At 41.1% G+C, this 17,773-nt stretch overlaps 1 protein-coding gene across 1 annotated transcript in view; it reads right to left on the minus strand.

The window, feature by feature from the left end:
* Window positions 1-17,773, minus strand: part of MYH15 (myosin heavy chain 15) — a 76,948-nt gene that overhangs the window by 36,328 nt on the left and 22,847 nt on the right. The window contains exons 12-22 of the mRNA XM_073614977.1: window positions 17,593-17,696; window positions 16,720-16,858; window positions 16,363-16,481; window positions 13,693-13,842; window positions 11,097-11,267; window positions 10,806-10,985; window positions 8,224-8,356; window positions 7,427-7,491; window positions 5,813-5,900; window positions 1,958-2,075; window positions 1,048-1,171 (exon numbers count right to left, since the gene is read on the minus strand). Of these exons, the coding sequence (XP_073471078.1) occupies window positions 1,048-1,171; window positions 1,958-2,075; window positions 5,813-5,900; window positions 7,427-7,491; window positions 8,224-8,356; window positions 10,806-10,985; window positions 11,097-11,267; window positions 13,693-13,842; window positions 16,363-16,481; window positions 16,720-16,858; window positions 17,593-17,696 (1,391 nt within the window). The remainder of the gene's footprint in view (window positions 1-1,047; window positions 1,172-1,957; window positions 2,076-5,812; window positions 5,901-7,426; window positions 7,492-8,223; window positions 8,357-10,805; window positions 10,986-11,096; window positions 11,268-13,692; window positions 13,843-16,362; window positions 16,482-16,719; window positions 16,859-17,592; window positions 17,697-17,773) is intronic.

The raw sequence follows: 17,773 nt of genomic DNA on the forward strand, positions 1-17,773 counted from the left end.
ACACGCATGTAGGGTTCAATATTGAGTTGGCCCACCCTTTGCAGAGATAACAACTTCAACTCTTCTGGGAAGGCTGTCCACAAGGTTTAGAATGGTTTCTATGGAAATGTTTGACCATTCTTCCAGAATCGTATTTGTGAGGTCAGGCAATGATGTTGGACGAGAAGGCCTGGCTAGCAGTCTCCACACTAATTCATCCCAAAGGTGTTCTATAGGGTTGTGGTCAGGACTCTGTGCAGGTCAGTCAAGTTCCTCCACCCCAAACTCGTTCATCATTGTGCACTGGTCCAAATAATTTGGTGGAGGGGGGATTATGGTGCAAGGTTGTTTTTTAGGGGTTGGGCGTCAGCATACCAAGACATTTTGGACAATTTCATGCTCCCAACTTTGTGGGAACAGTTTGAGGATGCCCCCTTCTTGTTCCAGCATGATTTCACACCAGCTGTGCAGCAAAGCAAGGTCCATAAAGACATAATGAGCGATTTTGGGGTGGAAGAACTTGACCGGCCTGCACAGAGTTCTGACCTCAACCTGATAGAACACCTTTGGGATGAATTGAGCCAGGCCCTCTTGTCCAACATCAGTGCCTGACCTCACAAGTGCACTTCTGGAAGAATAGTCAAACATTCCCATAGACACACTCCTAAACCTTGTGGACAGCCTTCCCAGAAGAGTTGAAGCTGTTATAGCTGCAAAGGGTGGGCCAACTCAATATTGAACCCTACGGACTAAGACTGGGATGCCATTAAAGTTCATGTCAAAGCAGATGTCCCAATACTTTTGAAAATATAGTGTATTCCCCCCCCCATAAAAAGCCAAGAAATAAAAATATATGTATTGAAATTCAAATCTGTCCCAAAAACCTTGTATAATATGTTGAGGTAGATTACAAATGCTAAAAAGATATAAAGTGCAGAAATTAGACATTATCAAAACAATGCCCTGGGTCCTGAGGGGATTTAGGGAGAAAAGGACTCATATTGTTTAAATGACATTTGCTGTCTACTATTTACCATTATTGTATCAAATAATTACAACTTTTCTTACCTTTGTGTGACCGAATTGATACTGAGTGTGATCAATGTCCAAAGACGCCAAAAGTTTTTCAGATGCTTTTCTGCTGTCTACAAACTTGTCCTCCGGGATAGCAGTGGGATTCAGTATACGATATCTACAACAGATCCACATAGGATATACTATAGTGTAAATGTTAATACCTACTTTGCTGTACAGTCCATGTTTTCAATGGGCCCTGCTCATATGTGCTGTATATCACAGTGCTTAGTATAATAATCTTGAGCCTGGCTATTTTATCTTCCAGTATGTGTTTTTATGTAACTAAAAAATAAACCTTTTTAGACCATTAAACTGCGGAGATATCTCAACATCCTATTGTGGGAAATGGGCATATTTAAATGACAAATGTTATTTACACATTATTTACTCATGTTGTTTACGACACAATGATTATAAATGTAATGCCGTGTACACACGACCGGACTTATTGACCAGACCGGTCCGACGGATCCATCGGACAATCCGACCGTGTGTGGGCTTCATCGGACCTTCAGCGGACTTTTTCGGTCGAAAATCTGACGGACTTTAAATTTGGAACATGTTTCAAATCTTTCCGACGGACTCAAGTCCGGTCGAAAAATCAGTTCGTCTGTATGCTAGTCCGACGGACAAAAAAGGACGCAAGGGCAGCTATTGGCTACTGGCTATGAACTTCCTTATTCTAGTCCCTTCGTGCGTCATCACGTTCAAACCAACGAACTTTCGAACGGACTTTAGTCCGTTTGTGTGTGGGCAAGTCCGGTCGCCCGAAAGTCCATCATAACTCCGTCAAAAGTCCTTCGGAAAGACCGTCGACCCTTGGATGCTGAAAAGTCCACTCGTGTGTACGCGGCATTAGTAGCACTTGATAAAATATAAAATAATGTGGCTATTTTTCTACCTCTGTTTGAAGTCAGCGTACAGAACCCTGTTTGGAAATCCTTTGCGACAGATACGAATTCCCTCCAGGACACCATTACAACGCAGTTGATGAAGAACCAGAAAAGGGTCCATTGCACCTGGTTGTAAGCAAACAAACACAAATCTGTTAAGCTGTATTACTTATTATAAATGTATTGCCAAAATATCATTATTTTTCTCTCTGCTTCTCCAAATGTCTATAAAACAAGGAGCAATAAATTAAGATGATACAATCTGAGTAAGGCAGGGGGAGCTGCATGATGATTTGACACAAAAATGTGTAATTCCATTTTTTTGGTTTTTTTTTGCTAATTTGAAGAACTCTAAAACAGTTGCATAGCCTGTGCTCCTACACACTGAATCATCACGGTCCTGATATCTTTGGAACTCCCCTGCCTAAAGCCAGATGGAAAGACCCTTAAACTCACAAAAAATATTTCAGATATACAGTATCTCACAAAAGTGAGTACACCCCTCACATTTTTTAAAATATTTTATTATATCTTTTCATGTGACAACACTGAAGAAATGACACTTTGCTACAATGTAAAGTAGTGAGTGTACAGCTTGTATAACAGTGTAAATTTGCTGTCCCCTTAACTACTTCAATACGGGGCACTTACATCCCCTTCCTGCCCAAGCCAATTTCCAGCTTTCAGCGCTGTCATTGTTTAAATGACAATTGCGCGGTCATGCTACACTGTACCCAAACAGAATTTTTTTTTATTTTGTTCCCACAAATAGAGCTTTCTTTTGGTGGTATTTGATCACCTCTGCATTTTTTATTTTTTGCTAAACAAATAAAAAAAGACCTAACATTTTGAAAAAAAAAAAGTTTTTTTTGTTTCTGTTATAAAATTTTGTAAATAAGTGAGTTTTCTCGTTCACTGATGAGGCAGAACTGACGGGTACTGATAAGGTGGCACAAATAAGGTGGCACTGACGGGCACTGACGATGGGCATTGATAGGCAGCCCTGATGGGTGGCACTGATATGCAGCACTGATAGGCATTGATAGGCGGCACTGATGGGCACTCATGGGTGGCACTGGTGGGCACTGATAGGCGACACTGATGGGCACTGAAAGGCTGCACTGATGGGTACTTATGGGTGGCACTGCTGGGCACTGATAGGTGGCACTGCTGGGTACTTCTGGGCACTGATGGGCACTGATAGATGGCATTGATAGGCATCACTGATGGCACTGGCAGGCATTGGGGATGGGAACTGATTGGTAGCTGCCTGGGCACTGATTGGCATTTCCCTGGTGGTCTAGGGTGGCATACCTGGTGGTCCAGTGTGGTGGCAATCCCTGGTGGTCCTGGCAGCATCCTGGTGGTCCTGGGTGGGCATTCAAGGGGGGGATGTGCTGATAAACAATCAGCACAGAGCCTCCTGTCAGGAGAGCAGCCGATCGGCTCTTCTCTAGTTGTGTCTGTCAGACGCAAGTGAGGAAAAGCCGATCGATGGCTCTTCCTGTTTACATCGTGATCAGCCTTGATTGGACACGGCTGATCAGAGGCTCTTTACCGAGATCGGTGTAGCGGTATGTCAGACTAACACACCGCACCACCGATCGGGGCGATGCGCACCCCCATGGGCGAGCAAGAGTGGTCGTTCTGGAGGGCCGTCATATGATGTCCACCCAGAAAGAGAGCCAAGCCACTCAGCCGTCATTTGATGGCCGGCGGGCGGGAAGTGGTTAAAATAACTCAACACACAGCCATAAATGTCTAAACCGCTGGCAACGAAAGTGAGTACACCCCTAAGTGAAAATGTCCAAATTGGGCCCAATTAGCCATTTTCCCTCCCCAGTGTCATGTGACTCGTTAGTGTTACAAGGTATCAGGTGTGAATGGGGAGCAGGTATGTTAAATTTGGTGTTATCGCTCTCACTCTCTCATATTGGTCACTGGAAGTTCAACATGGCACCTCATGGCAAAGAACTCCTCTGAGGATCTGAAAAAAGAATTGTTTCTCTACATCAAGATGGCCTAGTCTATAAGAAGATTGCCAAGACCCTGAAACTGAGCTGCAGCAAGGTGGCCAAGACCATACAGCGATTTAACAGGACAGGTTCCACTCAGAACAAGCCTCGCCATGGTCGACCAAAGAGGTTGAGTGTACGTGCCCAGCATTATATCCAGAGGTTATCTTTAGGAAATAGACATATGAGTGCTGCCAGCATTGCTGCAGAGGTTGAAGGGATTGGGGGTCAGCTTGTCAGTGCTCAGATCATACACCGCACACTGCATCAAATTGGTCTGCATGGCTGTTGTCCCAGAAAGAAGCCTCTTCTAAAGGTGATGCACAAGGAAGCCCGCAAACAGTTTGCTGAAGACAAGCAGAATAAGGACATGGATTACTGGAACCATGCCTGCGGTCTCATGAGACCTAGATAAACTTATTTGGTTCAGATGGTGTCAAGCGTGTGTGGCGGCAACCATGTGAGCAGTACAAAGACAAGTGTGTCTTGTCTACAGTAAAGCAGGGTGGTGGGAGTGTCATGGTCTGGGGCTGCATGAGTTCTATCAGCAATGTGGAGCTACAGTTCATAGAGGGAACCATGAATGCCAACAGGTACTATGACATACTGACACAGAGCATGATCCCCTCCCTTCAGTGTTGTCACATGAAAAGATCTAATAAAATATTTACAAAAGTGTGAGGAGTGTACTCACTTATGTGAGATACTGTGTGTGTGTATATATATATATATATATATATATATATATATATATATATACACATCAGTGACTGCCGCTCGTGCAGGGTGCAGCCCCCCCTAATCCATGCGCCCGCCCCTAATCTACATGCAGGGCACCGAATACATGGATTTCTATGGGATTATCTTTTTTTTCCGAAGCATATGTTTAGAGCCTGAGGCTCTAATTGGCTTAAAAAAAGGGTGTGCTCGGGGTGCAAAGTACTGCGCCCGGAGCCCACCCAGTTGTGTGAAATTAGCGGATTAATATTCGCTAATGTCTTCCGGTTTCTCCTCCCAGCCAATCAGGAAGCTGGTCCTGAGACCCGATTGGCCGGGAGTCCTATGACCCGATTGGCCGCGGGTTCTAATTCCTGATTGGCTGGGAGGAGAAGCAACCGCTGGGACTCAGGAGGAGATGCAGGGAGGAAGCGGTGGCCTCTCCCAACCTAGATGGGGTAAATGCGGGGCTGACGGGCGAGCGATGCGGCGATTGTGCAACGTGGGAAAGCGTGATCAATCGAGTGGCAGTGTGGGGGTTGTCCAGCTGGCTGGGGGCACCCAAGAAAATTGAGCACCAGCCGCCACTGATATATATATATGTATATACATACCGTGGGCAAAATAAGTTTTGCACACGTCACCATTTTTCTAGGTAAATATATTTCTAAAGATGCTATTGACATGGAATTTTCACCACATGTGACACCTTGGCAATGAGACACCTTTTTATAGGCCATCAGTTGAGACTAAACCAGCTGATATTAATTTGGACTGACAAGGGGCAGGATTGCTTTCTAATTACTGATAGATTTCAGCTGGTGTCTTGGCTTCCCATGCATTTTTGCACCTCCTTTTCTTTATGTGTTCAATACTTTTAGCCCTGTGTCATTTCATTTTATTACACATAACTTCATTTCTGAACTTATTTGTTTTGGTTTCTTTGTATGTATAGATTGCATGGGTTGTTACTGACATGTCAATAGCACCTTTAGAAATATATTTACCTAGAAAAATGGTGATGTGTTCAATACTTATTTTACCAGCTATATATATTTCTAATAAGTGGGCAAACACTGTCCTTTACTATGGTTTAGAACTGAGTTTTACCATTACCATCAGAAGCTTTACCTGGAGTTTTGGTTTCATTGGGAATGATGCAACGCACAAAGTGAGGTGCTGTTGACCTAAGATTCGTCATCAGTTTGTTAAGATTTTCCTAAAATAAAACAGATAAGATTAGTAAAAGGCAACATGTTGCCAACATATTTATGAATATAAATTTCCAGGAATTAGCTCTGTTTCACACTGGTGCGACTTTGAAATTGTGCTACTTCAGCGCAACTTCAAAGCTACACATCAGTGTGATTTGCACTTCCGATTTCATTGCGGCTTGTGACTTTGTTTAACAGAAGTCTATGCAAGTCACAATGAAATCAGCAAAAAGTAGTTCAGGAACCTTTTTCAAAGTCCCTGTGACTTGAGATGTGGCAGTTTGAACGGTTCCATTGCTGACAACTCTGTGCGACTTGTCATGCAATTTGGAACTGTCAAATCGCATGACAAATCACCCCAGTGTGAACAGGGGCTCAGTGGTATATATACTACAAGATTTCTATTCCAAAATCATAATAATTTGCTTGAGTTAGCTTTTCTGAAAAACATGCCAGTAAAGAACTAATCCTAATAGAGTAACTTTGCTTTTTACAGGACCATTCCTATAGTGACTTAAAATGTTGCGCTTGTGGTTAATTTTGCTAGCGTGCAGATTCATTTTCAAGAACAGCATGGGACAGGTGGGTGTCAAGAGCCTGCTTTTTGGGAAAAATAAAATAATTATCTTACTATTGGCATGAATAACAAAATAGTTATTCTTTCAGACTAGAGACTAGTATCAGTTTTGCTTTAGGCCCCTTTCACACTTGTACGACTTGTCCTATGACTTGAGACTGCAAAGTCATATGACAAGTCCCCATGATTTCCAATGACTACCATTCAAATTAGTACAACTTCAAAGTAGTCCCTGCACTACTTTGGTCTGACTTTGATGTGAGTTACACAGGCATCCCCTGAAATCACGAAAAAATCACGGCAAAATCGTGCGACTTTGAAGTCACAGTAGTGTGAAAAGGGCCTTAGATGACCCCTCCTTCTTATACCATCTAGGCTCCACTGCTGTGGTCCACACTGGTGATTTGCAATATACTGTATATTCTGGTGATTTGAAATATATATTTAATATAGGCAGGTATCACCTATCTGATATCTTACCACTCAGTTTTAAACCACACTGGTGTCACACTAGTGATTCACAGGCAGAGGAATGTGGCAGAAAATGAACAATTGCTACCAAGAAGTCACATAAAATCCCCAAAAAGCCTAAATTGTATGTGCATGTTTAGTACGACCTCGGTTACAGTTTAATTATAGCATTAAAACATTGAGAGGTTGACTACTAAAGGCAAATATGCTGTTCACTTTGCAAAGGAGTTTTCCCTTAGCTTCATGAATGTGGCAAAAATCCACTTTGCCGAGCATACTTAATCATGTGTGCAAGCAGTATTTTTGCTTGTATGATTGGATTATAGAAGACAACAGAACTTCAGCTCATTCACTAAGCTAATGGAAAAATTCCCTTGCAAAGTAAACAGTCTTTGTGCCTTTAGTAAATCAGGCCTTGGGTATCTTACTAATTAGATCAAATAACTTTAAGATTCCAACAAAAAGATTAAGAACAAAAATGACCTTGTGCATAGATGACACAGTTTGGAAAGAAGCTCCTTTCTTGCGCTTCTTTTCTCCACTTTGGTCTGCAATCAAAGAAATACAAATAGATCCATTATCTTATTTAGTACAGTTTACTGACAGAAAACGTAATCATACCCTTAACATGCAGTGATGGATCTCTTGCTAATCCTAACAATCAATCTGTGAACAGCATTTTTAAACATTTTTTTCATTATCAATGGTGATCGTAATGTCTATGTCAATGAATTATTCTCTTTCCAAACAGTATTTTACCATATAACAAACATTTTCTAGCATGACCATACCTGAAACTGGAACTGATTTTTATTTTCATCATATCTTTGTGCCTGTCACTGCTCATTCTTAAGGTTAAGGTTCACACCTAAACCGGCCGCGGATCGCACAGCAACGCTGCCCGTCCCTGTTCTCTGTTTCAGGGACGAATCAGGGCAGAATCTTTGCCTGAATTCAGCCCTGAAATGGAGGCAAAGATGCACAGCGTTTCTGTGCAGTGCGCTCCGCAACCGCACCGGAGACATGTGAACCGGCTCTATAGAGAGCCGGTCACATTCTCCTGCTATGCGAATTGGAATGCGGGGAAACCCACATCCAATTCGCATAGGTGTGAACTCAGCCTTAACCCAAAGCTACCCGATTATCTCAACAAAATCTGTAAAAATCTCACAGGCTAACACCAACAACACTCATATAATAAACAGCCTATAGAATTATTATAAGCCCTGTACGCATTTTTTTCAATGGTGACTCTATGGACGAAAGAAGACTTTACTTACCACTGTCCGCACTGACATAATTTTCAAACAGACAAGCCAGTAGTTTGTTGGCTGACTTCTGAAAAAGTCCCACTACTGTCTCATTAAGGGGGTCTTTGTTCTTCTCCAGCCAACCACAAATATTATATGGAACCTATAAACAGAAAGAAAGAATACCAAAAGATGCTTAGAGTTTGCAACAACCATTCATGTGATGTACATCTGTTAGTTCATTAGATGATGTTCAAACAAAATTGGCAGTTAGGGTTTGATACAAATGCTGTTTAATACCAATTAATTACTTAAAGTGGTTGTAAACCCACTTTGAAAAAAAAAAACTAACACCTGCAAGACAAAGGCATAATGAGCTAGTATGCATAGCATACTAGCTCATTATGTAATACTCACCTGAGATTGAAGCCCTCGCTGCAGTGCCTGTACACAGCACCAGCCGGCCACATCACTCCTGGGGGTTACTTCCAGATATCGCGATGCTGTGATTGGCTGGAGCCGCGATGACGTCACTCCCGGGCATGCGCGTGGGAGCCACCGGTAACGGCACACTCACTGAAGCAAATGGCACGTACGTGCCAATGCTTCAGTTTGCTTCAGTGCGCATGTGTCGATGACGTCGGCACATGCAAATACAGGGGATATCTCCTAAACCTGTACAGTTTCCTGGGTAGCTATCCTGGGTAGCTACAGGTAAGCCTTATTATAGGCTTACCTGTAGCAAAAAGTGGTCTGTAAGGGTTTATAAGCACTTTAAGGGGAAACTATAATGATCTTTATAATTAGCACAGGAGATGTTTTCTTTGAGGCTGTGGTTTGATTAGAACCAGTGACTGAGCCATCTAAGGGTTCATACACTACAGCCTCTAAACTTGAGTTTAGGAGCTTTTGGCGTTTTTTGCCAAAGCTGCTATACTCAACTCCATAAAAGCCTATGTATGTGTCCATGCACACATAGGCTTTTACACGAGTTTAGAAGCTGCTGTAGTTAAGAGAGGTTCAACCTCCCTCAACCCCCCTCTCCTGAACGTGGAAGAATCGCGTTCAGGATAGGAACGTTTTGACTGCCAGCCGCAAAACCGGTGGTCAGTCTGTGTGCACATGAGCCCTAAAAGGGAAATGGTCACTGCACACATGACACATTAAGATCTGTAAACAAGGACACTTTAATGATGCCCTGTGGGAGGGCGAAATGCATTGACGTGACTCACTTCCAGCACTGACATCACTTCTGGTCTCGTAGGAACGCCCCAATGGTGTTTGCTGCATCTTCTTACAATTTCAATGCCTGTTTTTAACTTACTTTTGTAAGTATACATTTTAGCGCAATAAATTTGCTTTCTTAGCATACATCACTATTGGTCCCCCTTTTTTCTTCCTTTTTGGGTACCTGTTTTGTATGGCTGAGCATTTACGTTGAAGGATCGTTTATCATCTCATCAGTGAACCTGCCATATGTGTCATTCTCTGGATATCATTTTAAGCCTTATTGACTTCCAGACTGAAAATCTGGGTGTCATTGTGATTTGTGAGTGGGGACACATGTGGGGGTGCCTTGGTACGCCTGAAAATATTTTTCTGCAACATTTTTCTCTGGACTTTTTGCAGACCATATGTGTAGCATTCCCTGTGATTTTGTACATTTCATGTGAGGCACCTTTTTAGTTTTATATGGACTGTATTTAATTGTGAAACTATTTTTTTATATGGATATATTACGGGTCTCTGTTTGTGAGCGCTGTATTTAAATATTTTGAATCTATGAATGCGTTGTCACCCTAGGGCAGGAAGTGTATTAGATTTACAGAACACCTCCCCCTCTCCTCACATCCATAATTTAAGGGAGAGATGTTCTACTGTATAGTCCTCAGTGGTGAACTGGGTAGGGCTGATAACACTGCTTGACATTACAGTACTATAGAATGTTGCTGGCAGGAATAACTGGTATATTTGCTTTCACTTCTAGTTGCAGACCAAAAGGGACCAAAATAAGAGTTAAAGTGATTTGTTCTTAAAATAAAAAAGATGGTATACGTACCTGCTCTGTGAAATGATATTGCACAAAGTGGTCATTTACCTCCTCTTTGGAAGTCTACAACCAGCACTGTCCACTCCTTCTTATGAGTGCCCGTTCAGCAAGCTGGATGCTAGGGGGACACCCATGCAGGTGCTCTACCAAGCTGGACTGTGTGCATCCATAGACTCACACATAGCCTTCAAGCCATGCCCTTGCTCCCTCCTCACAGGAGTTTTCTGTGAAAGCAGGAAGAGGGTAGAGCAGAGCTGCAGCCAGGGCGGCACTGGATAGGTGAGAAGTCAGGTCAGTGTTTAGGGATTAAGGGGGGAGGGGGGCAGTTAGTGGAATGTTTACCTTAATGCAGGGAATGCATTAGGGTAAAAAACAGTTTGAGGTCAGAACACTTTAAAATGCAATATTTACCTGACCAAAGAAAGAAAAAAGAAAAACATTTGGTATTTCTTAATCCTGAATATAATATGGAAAAATATGTACTCACTCACTACACATTTCCTTTAAATTTCTAACATGAAACATTTGTTCAATGTGTATTTCTTATCATGACTACACCTACCACGCCAGCATAGTGAACAAGTTCAAAATGAGCTTCATATTTTCTCTTCTTGTCTGGTCTAGGCTTAAGTAAGTTTGGGGATTTTCCAAGATGGTTGTCATAAAGCTTTGCTTTGAAAGTCATATCTGTAGCCTTAGGGAACATGCACTCCTCTTCAAGGATTGACATAATCCCCATTGGCTAGAGAAAACAAGATGGTACAATGAATCACAGGTGGTAAATATCAATCAAACACAGGACAAGCTATCATTTTATCATTATTGCAATTCATAGGGTAACAACAAACTTTACCTTTTCAATCAAATCAATGCAGGCCTGTAAATCAAGGCCAAAGTCGATAAACTCCCAATTAATGCCCTCTTTCTTATATTCTTCTTGTTCCAGTACAAACATATGATGGTTGAAAAACTGTTGCAGCTTTTCATTTGTGAAATTGATGCAGAGTTGCTCAAAGCTGTTATACTAAAATAAGAATTTACTTTAATTAGCAAAAAGACTAATTTACAAAATACATTTCATAATATACACAATAAAGTAGAAATAAATAGCAATGACAATTAAGTTAAGGATATGTTTAACTAAATATGCTTCTCCTTCCTATTTAACAATAAACCCATTTTATGCTTAAGGGGATGCTGTAAGTTTGCCCAGTCAGGGCAAAGTGATAGTGGCTGCAGATAGCCTACTCCCTCTCTGTCTGTTTGATGATAGTCTTAAAGGATAAGTTCACCTTTTTTTCAAAATTCTCGCTCTCCTATGTAACAATATACCATTAATGTACCTCGACTGCAGAAAAATAAAAGCTTTCTTTGATCTTTAGAACAAGGCCATACCTTAGCACTTGCTGTATTTCTTAGAAAGCTTTAGAGATTTCCTGGTATACAGATTTGGGACAGAGAAACCAGTAAGACACTGGAAGGAGTTTACCAGCTGACCTCTGTAGCACACACATCCTGCACTGACCTCATTAAAACTCACACCCTTCACCTATCAGCTATGTTTGCGTAGCATCCCCGGCATCCCTCCACACGTGAATTTTTCTGGCTTGTCAATGTACGGTGCTATGTTTGCTATGTCCGCATGCTAAACTCTCTGGGGCTGGGGGATGGGCAACCCTGATGTAGTGCAAGGGCCTGCCTCCTATTCCATACTCTTGGTAAATCTAGAGGAGATTGTACAGAGATTGTACAATCAGATTGTATAGTGTACAGCTACATTTATACACCTAAAATTAACTAGTTGCACTTTCAGTGCCATTAATTGTTAATGGCACAGCAAACACACATTTTGCCACATGAAATAACGGATGACAAATGCAGCAAAACGCACAGTAAAAACGTGCAACTTGCACCATACCAAAATGTCCTATGAATTAGTTTGCCATGTGTAGGGCAGCCCATTAAAATCAACGGGCTGCCCTATGTGTATCACCGGAAAAATGAGCCAAACAATGTGCGCTCCCACTACGCTAGGTGTGAATAGGCCCTGAAAGTGAAATCAGTGTGTTTACAGGAGAACAATCAGGCTCCATTCACAACTATGTGTTTCCAAACGCATGGCAAACAGAACAGAAATGCGGGCTTTGCTGTGCATTTCAGAAACACATTGCAAATGCATCAAAAAATATGGTAAAAAAACTTTCAGGAGCAAAATACCAGGTGGAGACAAAAAATGCAGTTAAAATCACACCTTTAATAAAATAGCAAAAAAATAACACAGCCCAGGAACGTAGTAAAAAACTGAAGCCAGGGTTTGGATGCCAGAGCGGGTAATCAGACGAGCTGGGGTCAGGAAGCCATAAGTCAGCGTAGTAAGGAACAAACAGCGTAGTAAGGAACAAACACAGGAATAGGTATCGGAAGAGAAGTCAGCTAGGCCAAGTCATACACAGGAACACTGGAGATTATAAACCACGCAAGGGCATGGAGGAAATGAGCAAAGCTGTTTAGATAGCAAAAAGTGTCTGTCTGTAGGCTGGACTAATGAGGCAGGTAATGGTAACCAGGTGAGTCACTGTGGAAACAACGGGTGGCTGCAAATTAACCGACAGCTGAGCAGCTTCTGGGCACTGAAAGAAAAGAGCTGCTCGTAAAGAACAGGAGCCCGGCCCTGACAAAAACGCACCAATCTCTGCTCCAAAAACACTTCTGGAACTTCTTTGGGGTGATTGTTGAGCATAGGGCAGGCCACTGAAGTGAATTTGCCTGCCCTATGCGTGACAAGCGGAAATGTCCAAAAGCCCACCAAGAAACAAGCGCAGGAACGAGAGTTCCCGCTATGTGAAGATGTGAATGGGGCCTGACAGCTGAGTGTCTCCATCCACTCCCTCCTATGTACTTGTATAAAGATGGCCATACACTATGCAATCCGATTGTACGATTTCTCTACAACTTCCTTTAGATTTACTAGAACTATGGAACAGGAGGATCCACCTGATCAATCTCTAAATTCGTATCAAATCAGGCAGGCCCTTGCAATACATAAGGCACTGTTTTGTTTGAGGATTTGCTAATTTCTATCTCGCTTTAGCCTAAGAAATTGACATTGTTGTAGCTACCTAGAAAACAACTGGTTTGTCTAGTAGAGAGGAGTGAAGGTAGAGGAGATAGACGGGAGTAAGGAGTAGTGGTAGAAAAGAGAGGCATAGAGGGTGTAAAAGAAAGATAACTTGTACTTATAATTTTAGTATGTTCTATTCATTATATGCTAAGTCACTCCAAGAGTCACTCCAAGAGGTACAAAGTATGTTTGGTTTATGTCTTTGTTTGCTTTCTATTTGACTTTTTACTTTATGATATGATATAGACTAAATTGTTATATTTGTTTATATGTTTTTGCAACAAAAAATAAAAAAGTATTTGATTAAAAAAAAAAGAAAACAACTCACATCAAAAATTTCAAATCCAGCGATGTCAAGCACACCAATAAAGAACTGTCTGGGTAACTTTGTATCCAGCGTCTTATTAATACGGACCACAAGCCATTTAAACATTCGGTCATAGATGCCTTTGGCCAATGCACCGACTGCATAAGTGACCTAAATAAGTTTTAAAAGAAAACAAAGTTGGTTATGCTGTGTTATGTGAACAACATGGTGGTATATCAGTATCTGAACAATTTGAAGATGATTGTAGTGCAAAAATTCCTGAAGGTTAAGGCTGTAAGATATATTACTGAACATCAAGGAAGACCAACTCAGCAGAGTCATCCAGAAGGAATAGGTAGTGGTCTGTTATTGTAGATGTAGACACTATGAAGAAAAATATATATTTATATATATATCTCTCTCTATATATATAATATATATATATATAGCTATAGCTATAGCTATATATAGATATATATCTATAGATATATAGATAGATATATATACTGAATATGGTAAAATTATACTTTAATTAGAAGAAATGTAAATGGTTCAATTTCCTTCTAATAACAAAGTAACTCTAGGCAGCAAAACAAAAAAAATACTAATTGAGCTGCTAAATAAAGAGAAATGTATGCGGTACAAAACCAGTAGGCAAGTGGTCTTTGTCCCACTATAATTCTATTGCCCTGGCTGTCATGCTGATCTTATGGCTTCAAAGTTTTCCAAGTCACTATCCCAACAAAAGTATGCAGATCAGGAGCTCTAAATTTACTTTGACTGTCCTAATGCACACTTTATCTGAGTTATCGACTTAGTAGTCGAGACACCCCGAGCCAGACTCGGGAATACCACTAGGGGGGTTAAAGGGGAAGTGCCACGACATCAATTGTGATGTTATCGCCACTTCTTATTGCTCCAGTTTAGAGTGGGTAGGGCTTCTCCAGTTCTGACCTGCCTCCTCTCCTTGCTGATAAAAGTGAACAATACATCACTGTTATAAGAAATCTGTTGTTGCTGAGATGCATGGGGAGGTCTGAGGACTCCACTGACTTGATCCTGAACTTTCATGAAATAAAAATGTAGGAGAACTAAAATATGTCAAGTGTAATAAGAAATCAATAAAGAAAAAATCCCTACTCCCCTTTCATTTCTAGTTTCCTACCAAAAATGCCCTGGATGACATTCATTACTTCATGAACTTAAGCAAAGGCAAGGTCATTAAGAATTTTATTTATTGCAATCCTGTCACTGTCATGCAAATTTCTGTCTGTGCAGATAAGACTTGATCTGCTCTTAAAGTGACTTTTTCACCACACCAACAGAATGTGCAAAAAAAAGTGTTCACTGAAAATAAGAAAGTATATGCTTACCTTTCCATCTGCCTGTGCTGTCGATTGCCAATCCATTGATAATCTTCAGAAGCCAACACCTCCAGCACAGTCGATCTCCTCATCTTTCCCTGCACTCAGTGGTTCCTCCCAACTGACCACTATGTCTCTACTATGTCCTGTAGTGATGTTGGAACTAGACAGAGTAACCACTAAGCACAACAGGGGACCAGGAAATTAATGCGGGTGGCAGGAGAGGTAAGTATATACTCGGGATAAGGGGTGGGCAGGAGGGACGGCTGCCCTGGGCACTGTGGCATCATGTGAGGTTTGGGGGCACCACACGGAGATTGGGGGGAGGGGATTTGTGTTGGGAGGGGGAATTTGGGCAGTGGCAGGAGTTAAGAATTGTTCTAGGAGGGGAAATTTGGGGGGTGTGCTAGGAGTGGTGATTTGGGGGGATTTGTGTTGGGAGGGGAGATGGGGGAAAGGGATTTGTGCTAGGGTGGGGGATTTTGGCGTTTGTGTTAAAAAAGGTAATATGGTCGGGGGGGGGAGCATTTGTGCTAGGAAAGGAATAATAGGGGGGGGGGTTGTGCTAGGATGGGGGATTGGGGGAGGGCAATTTGTGCTGGAAGGGGGGATTTGGAGTAGGGGAGGGAGAGGATTTGTGCTCGGAGGGGAAACTTGAGGGTTAGAAGATTTGTGCTACGAAAGGGTCATTTTTTTTTGGGGGGGGGGGGGCGAATTGTGCTGGGAGCATTTGTGGAATGAGAGGATTTCCAAGCATGCAGATTAGTGCTCAGTTTTTTTTTGGGGGGGGGAGGGAATTTTGCTAACACATAAGAAACATACATCTTGGGAGGAGGGGGGATTTGGTATGTTCACCCTGGGCTCTATATGACCTTGTCCTGGCACTGTATATACTTTCTTCTTTTCAGGGAATGCCTTTATTTACATACTGCGTTTGGTTACAGAATGACATTAATATAGCACTAGCAACATTTGCAAACAGTTTTTTTTCTTCCTGTGTGTGTGTGTGTCCCAATGTAACAGTGAAAGGGAACTTCTAGGTTAAAACTTCCATTTCGTAATTTTGTCAAAAAGCTGGGGAAGAGAACTCCTAACATTCTAGAAGAGCACCAGTTTGTCCAAAATAAAGGTATAACATCTTTATATTGTATTATCATGTTAATACAGATTTCATCCTAATAATTTACAAACCTAAGTTATTATGTTGCCCTCTCTACATGTCAGAGACCACAATTCCAATTCACTATATTTACAAAGTTGACCACCTTTGATATAGAGAAAAAATCATATGTAACATGATATTTACATTTTTATGTGATGGTCTTACCTGTGCTACACTTTGCCCCTTGGTGACATACTCATTACCTACTTTCACTCTGGGATGCATTAAACCCTTTACCAAATCAGAAGAGCTGACGCCCATAAGATAAGCAGCTTTGTCAGTATCTAATGAAAGAAAAATATAAAAGTAAAGAAAACCTCTGTCTATAAATAAGACAAAGTATTCAGTTATAATTTTAGAGATACTGATTATTTCCATTTACGTTTTTATTTTTTCATCTCTTATATTGCACTTTTTTTACTTTCTATGTTCCATAGTTTGCAAAAGCTTGTTAAAGGAAATGTGGAAATCGCCATATCCCATACATAAAAATCTGAATTAATTTTAGGTCAAGAAACTTACCTTCTGTGCCATCGGCTTCAGCTTGCTCTTCTCTGGGTCTCTGTTTAAATTTCATATTCCCAAAATGCATTATTGCACCTGTTAGCTTATAAGCTCCATACTTTTCTTCAGGGATAAAGCCCAATATATCAAATGCTTGCTGTGGAAAGAAATTACTTAGCTCAGAAAGAGCAGAAAAAAAATGATATCAAACTCTGAGGATGATTACTAAAGGTGTAGCTAGAGAGCCTTCAGCTAGCAAAGTGAATGTTCAATTAACTTATCAAATGAGGTAAAAACTATGTTTAGTTTGAAGATTTTAACTTGCATTTGATTGGATGGCTGAAGTAAAAATAACTTAATCTTAAAGTAGGACTGTAGACAAAACTTTTTTTTTCCATTTTTCCCATTTTTGATAGAGTAAGGGAGAGTTATAACCTCTGTCAGATTTTTTTTTCACCATCGCATTGTAGATATTTTCCTTCACTTCCTGTTGCATAGCCAAACAGGAAGTGAGAGGAAATTTCAGCAAATTAAGGGAATTCCTTGGAGACCCCCAGATCACCAGAATGAGTGTCCCTATTGGAAGATTTCCCCTCTATTACTTTTGTGGGGGCAACTCAAAATGTGAGATTTTCTTTTACTTTAACTTTCAATGATAATGGTAAACAAGACAAATAGAGAAGGTAAATCTCCTTACTGGGGGCACAAACAGAAAAAAAACCAGACAGGCGTTCTAATCCCTCTGCACTCTATTTAAAACGAAAAAAAAAAAAGTTTTGCCTATAGTTATACTTTAATAGCTAAGCAAACTATACACTCTTTACACATATAGTAAATGAACCCCACTAAGTCTTTAGTACTTAGAAAGAAATTTGATTTGGATATACTTACATCAGTTGCAAGGAACTCCTCACCATCATCTAGGTTGTCCACTGTAACAACACCTTGTGAGCTAAAGTGGAAATCGTAAGGATTTGTGGTCACTAACAGCATATCTGCAAAGGAAAACAATAGAATTTGAATGTTTTCACTGGGCTTAGCAAACAGTTTAGGACCATCCACTAATAAGCTA

Source organism: Aquarana catesbeiana, linkage group LG02 (genome assembly GCF_042186555.1).
Source record: "Aquarana catesbeiana isolate 2022-GZ linkage group LG02, ASM4218655v1, whole genome shotgun sequence".
Taxonomy (NCBI): Eukaryota; Metazoa; Chordata; class Amphibia; order Anura; family Ranidae; genus Aquarana; species Aquarana catesbeiana.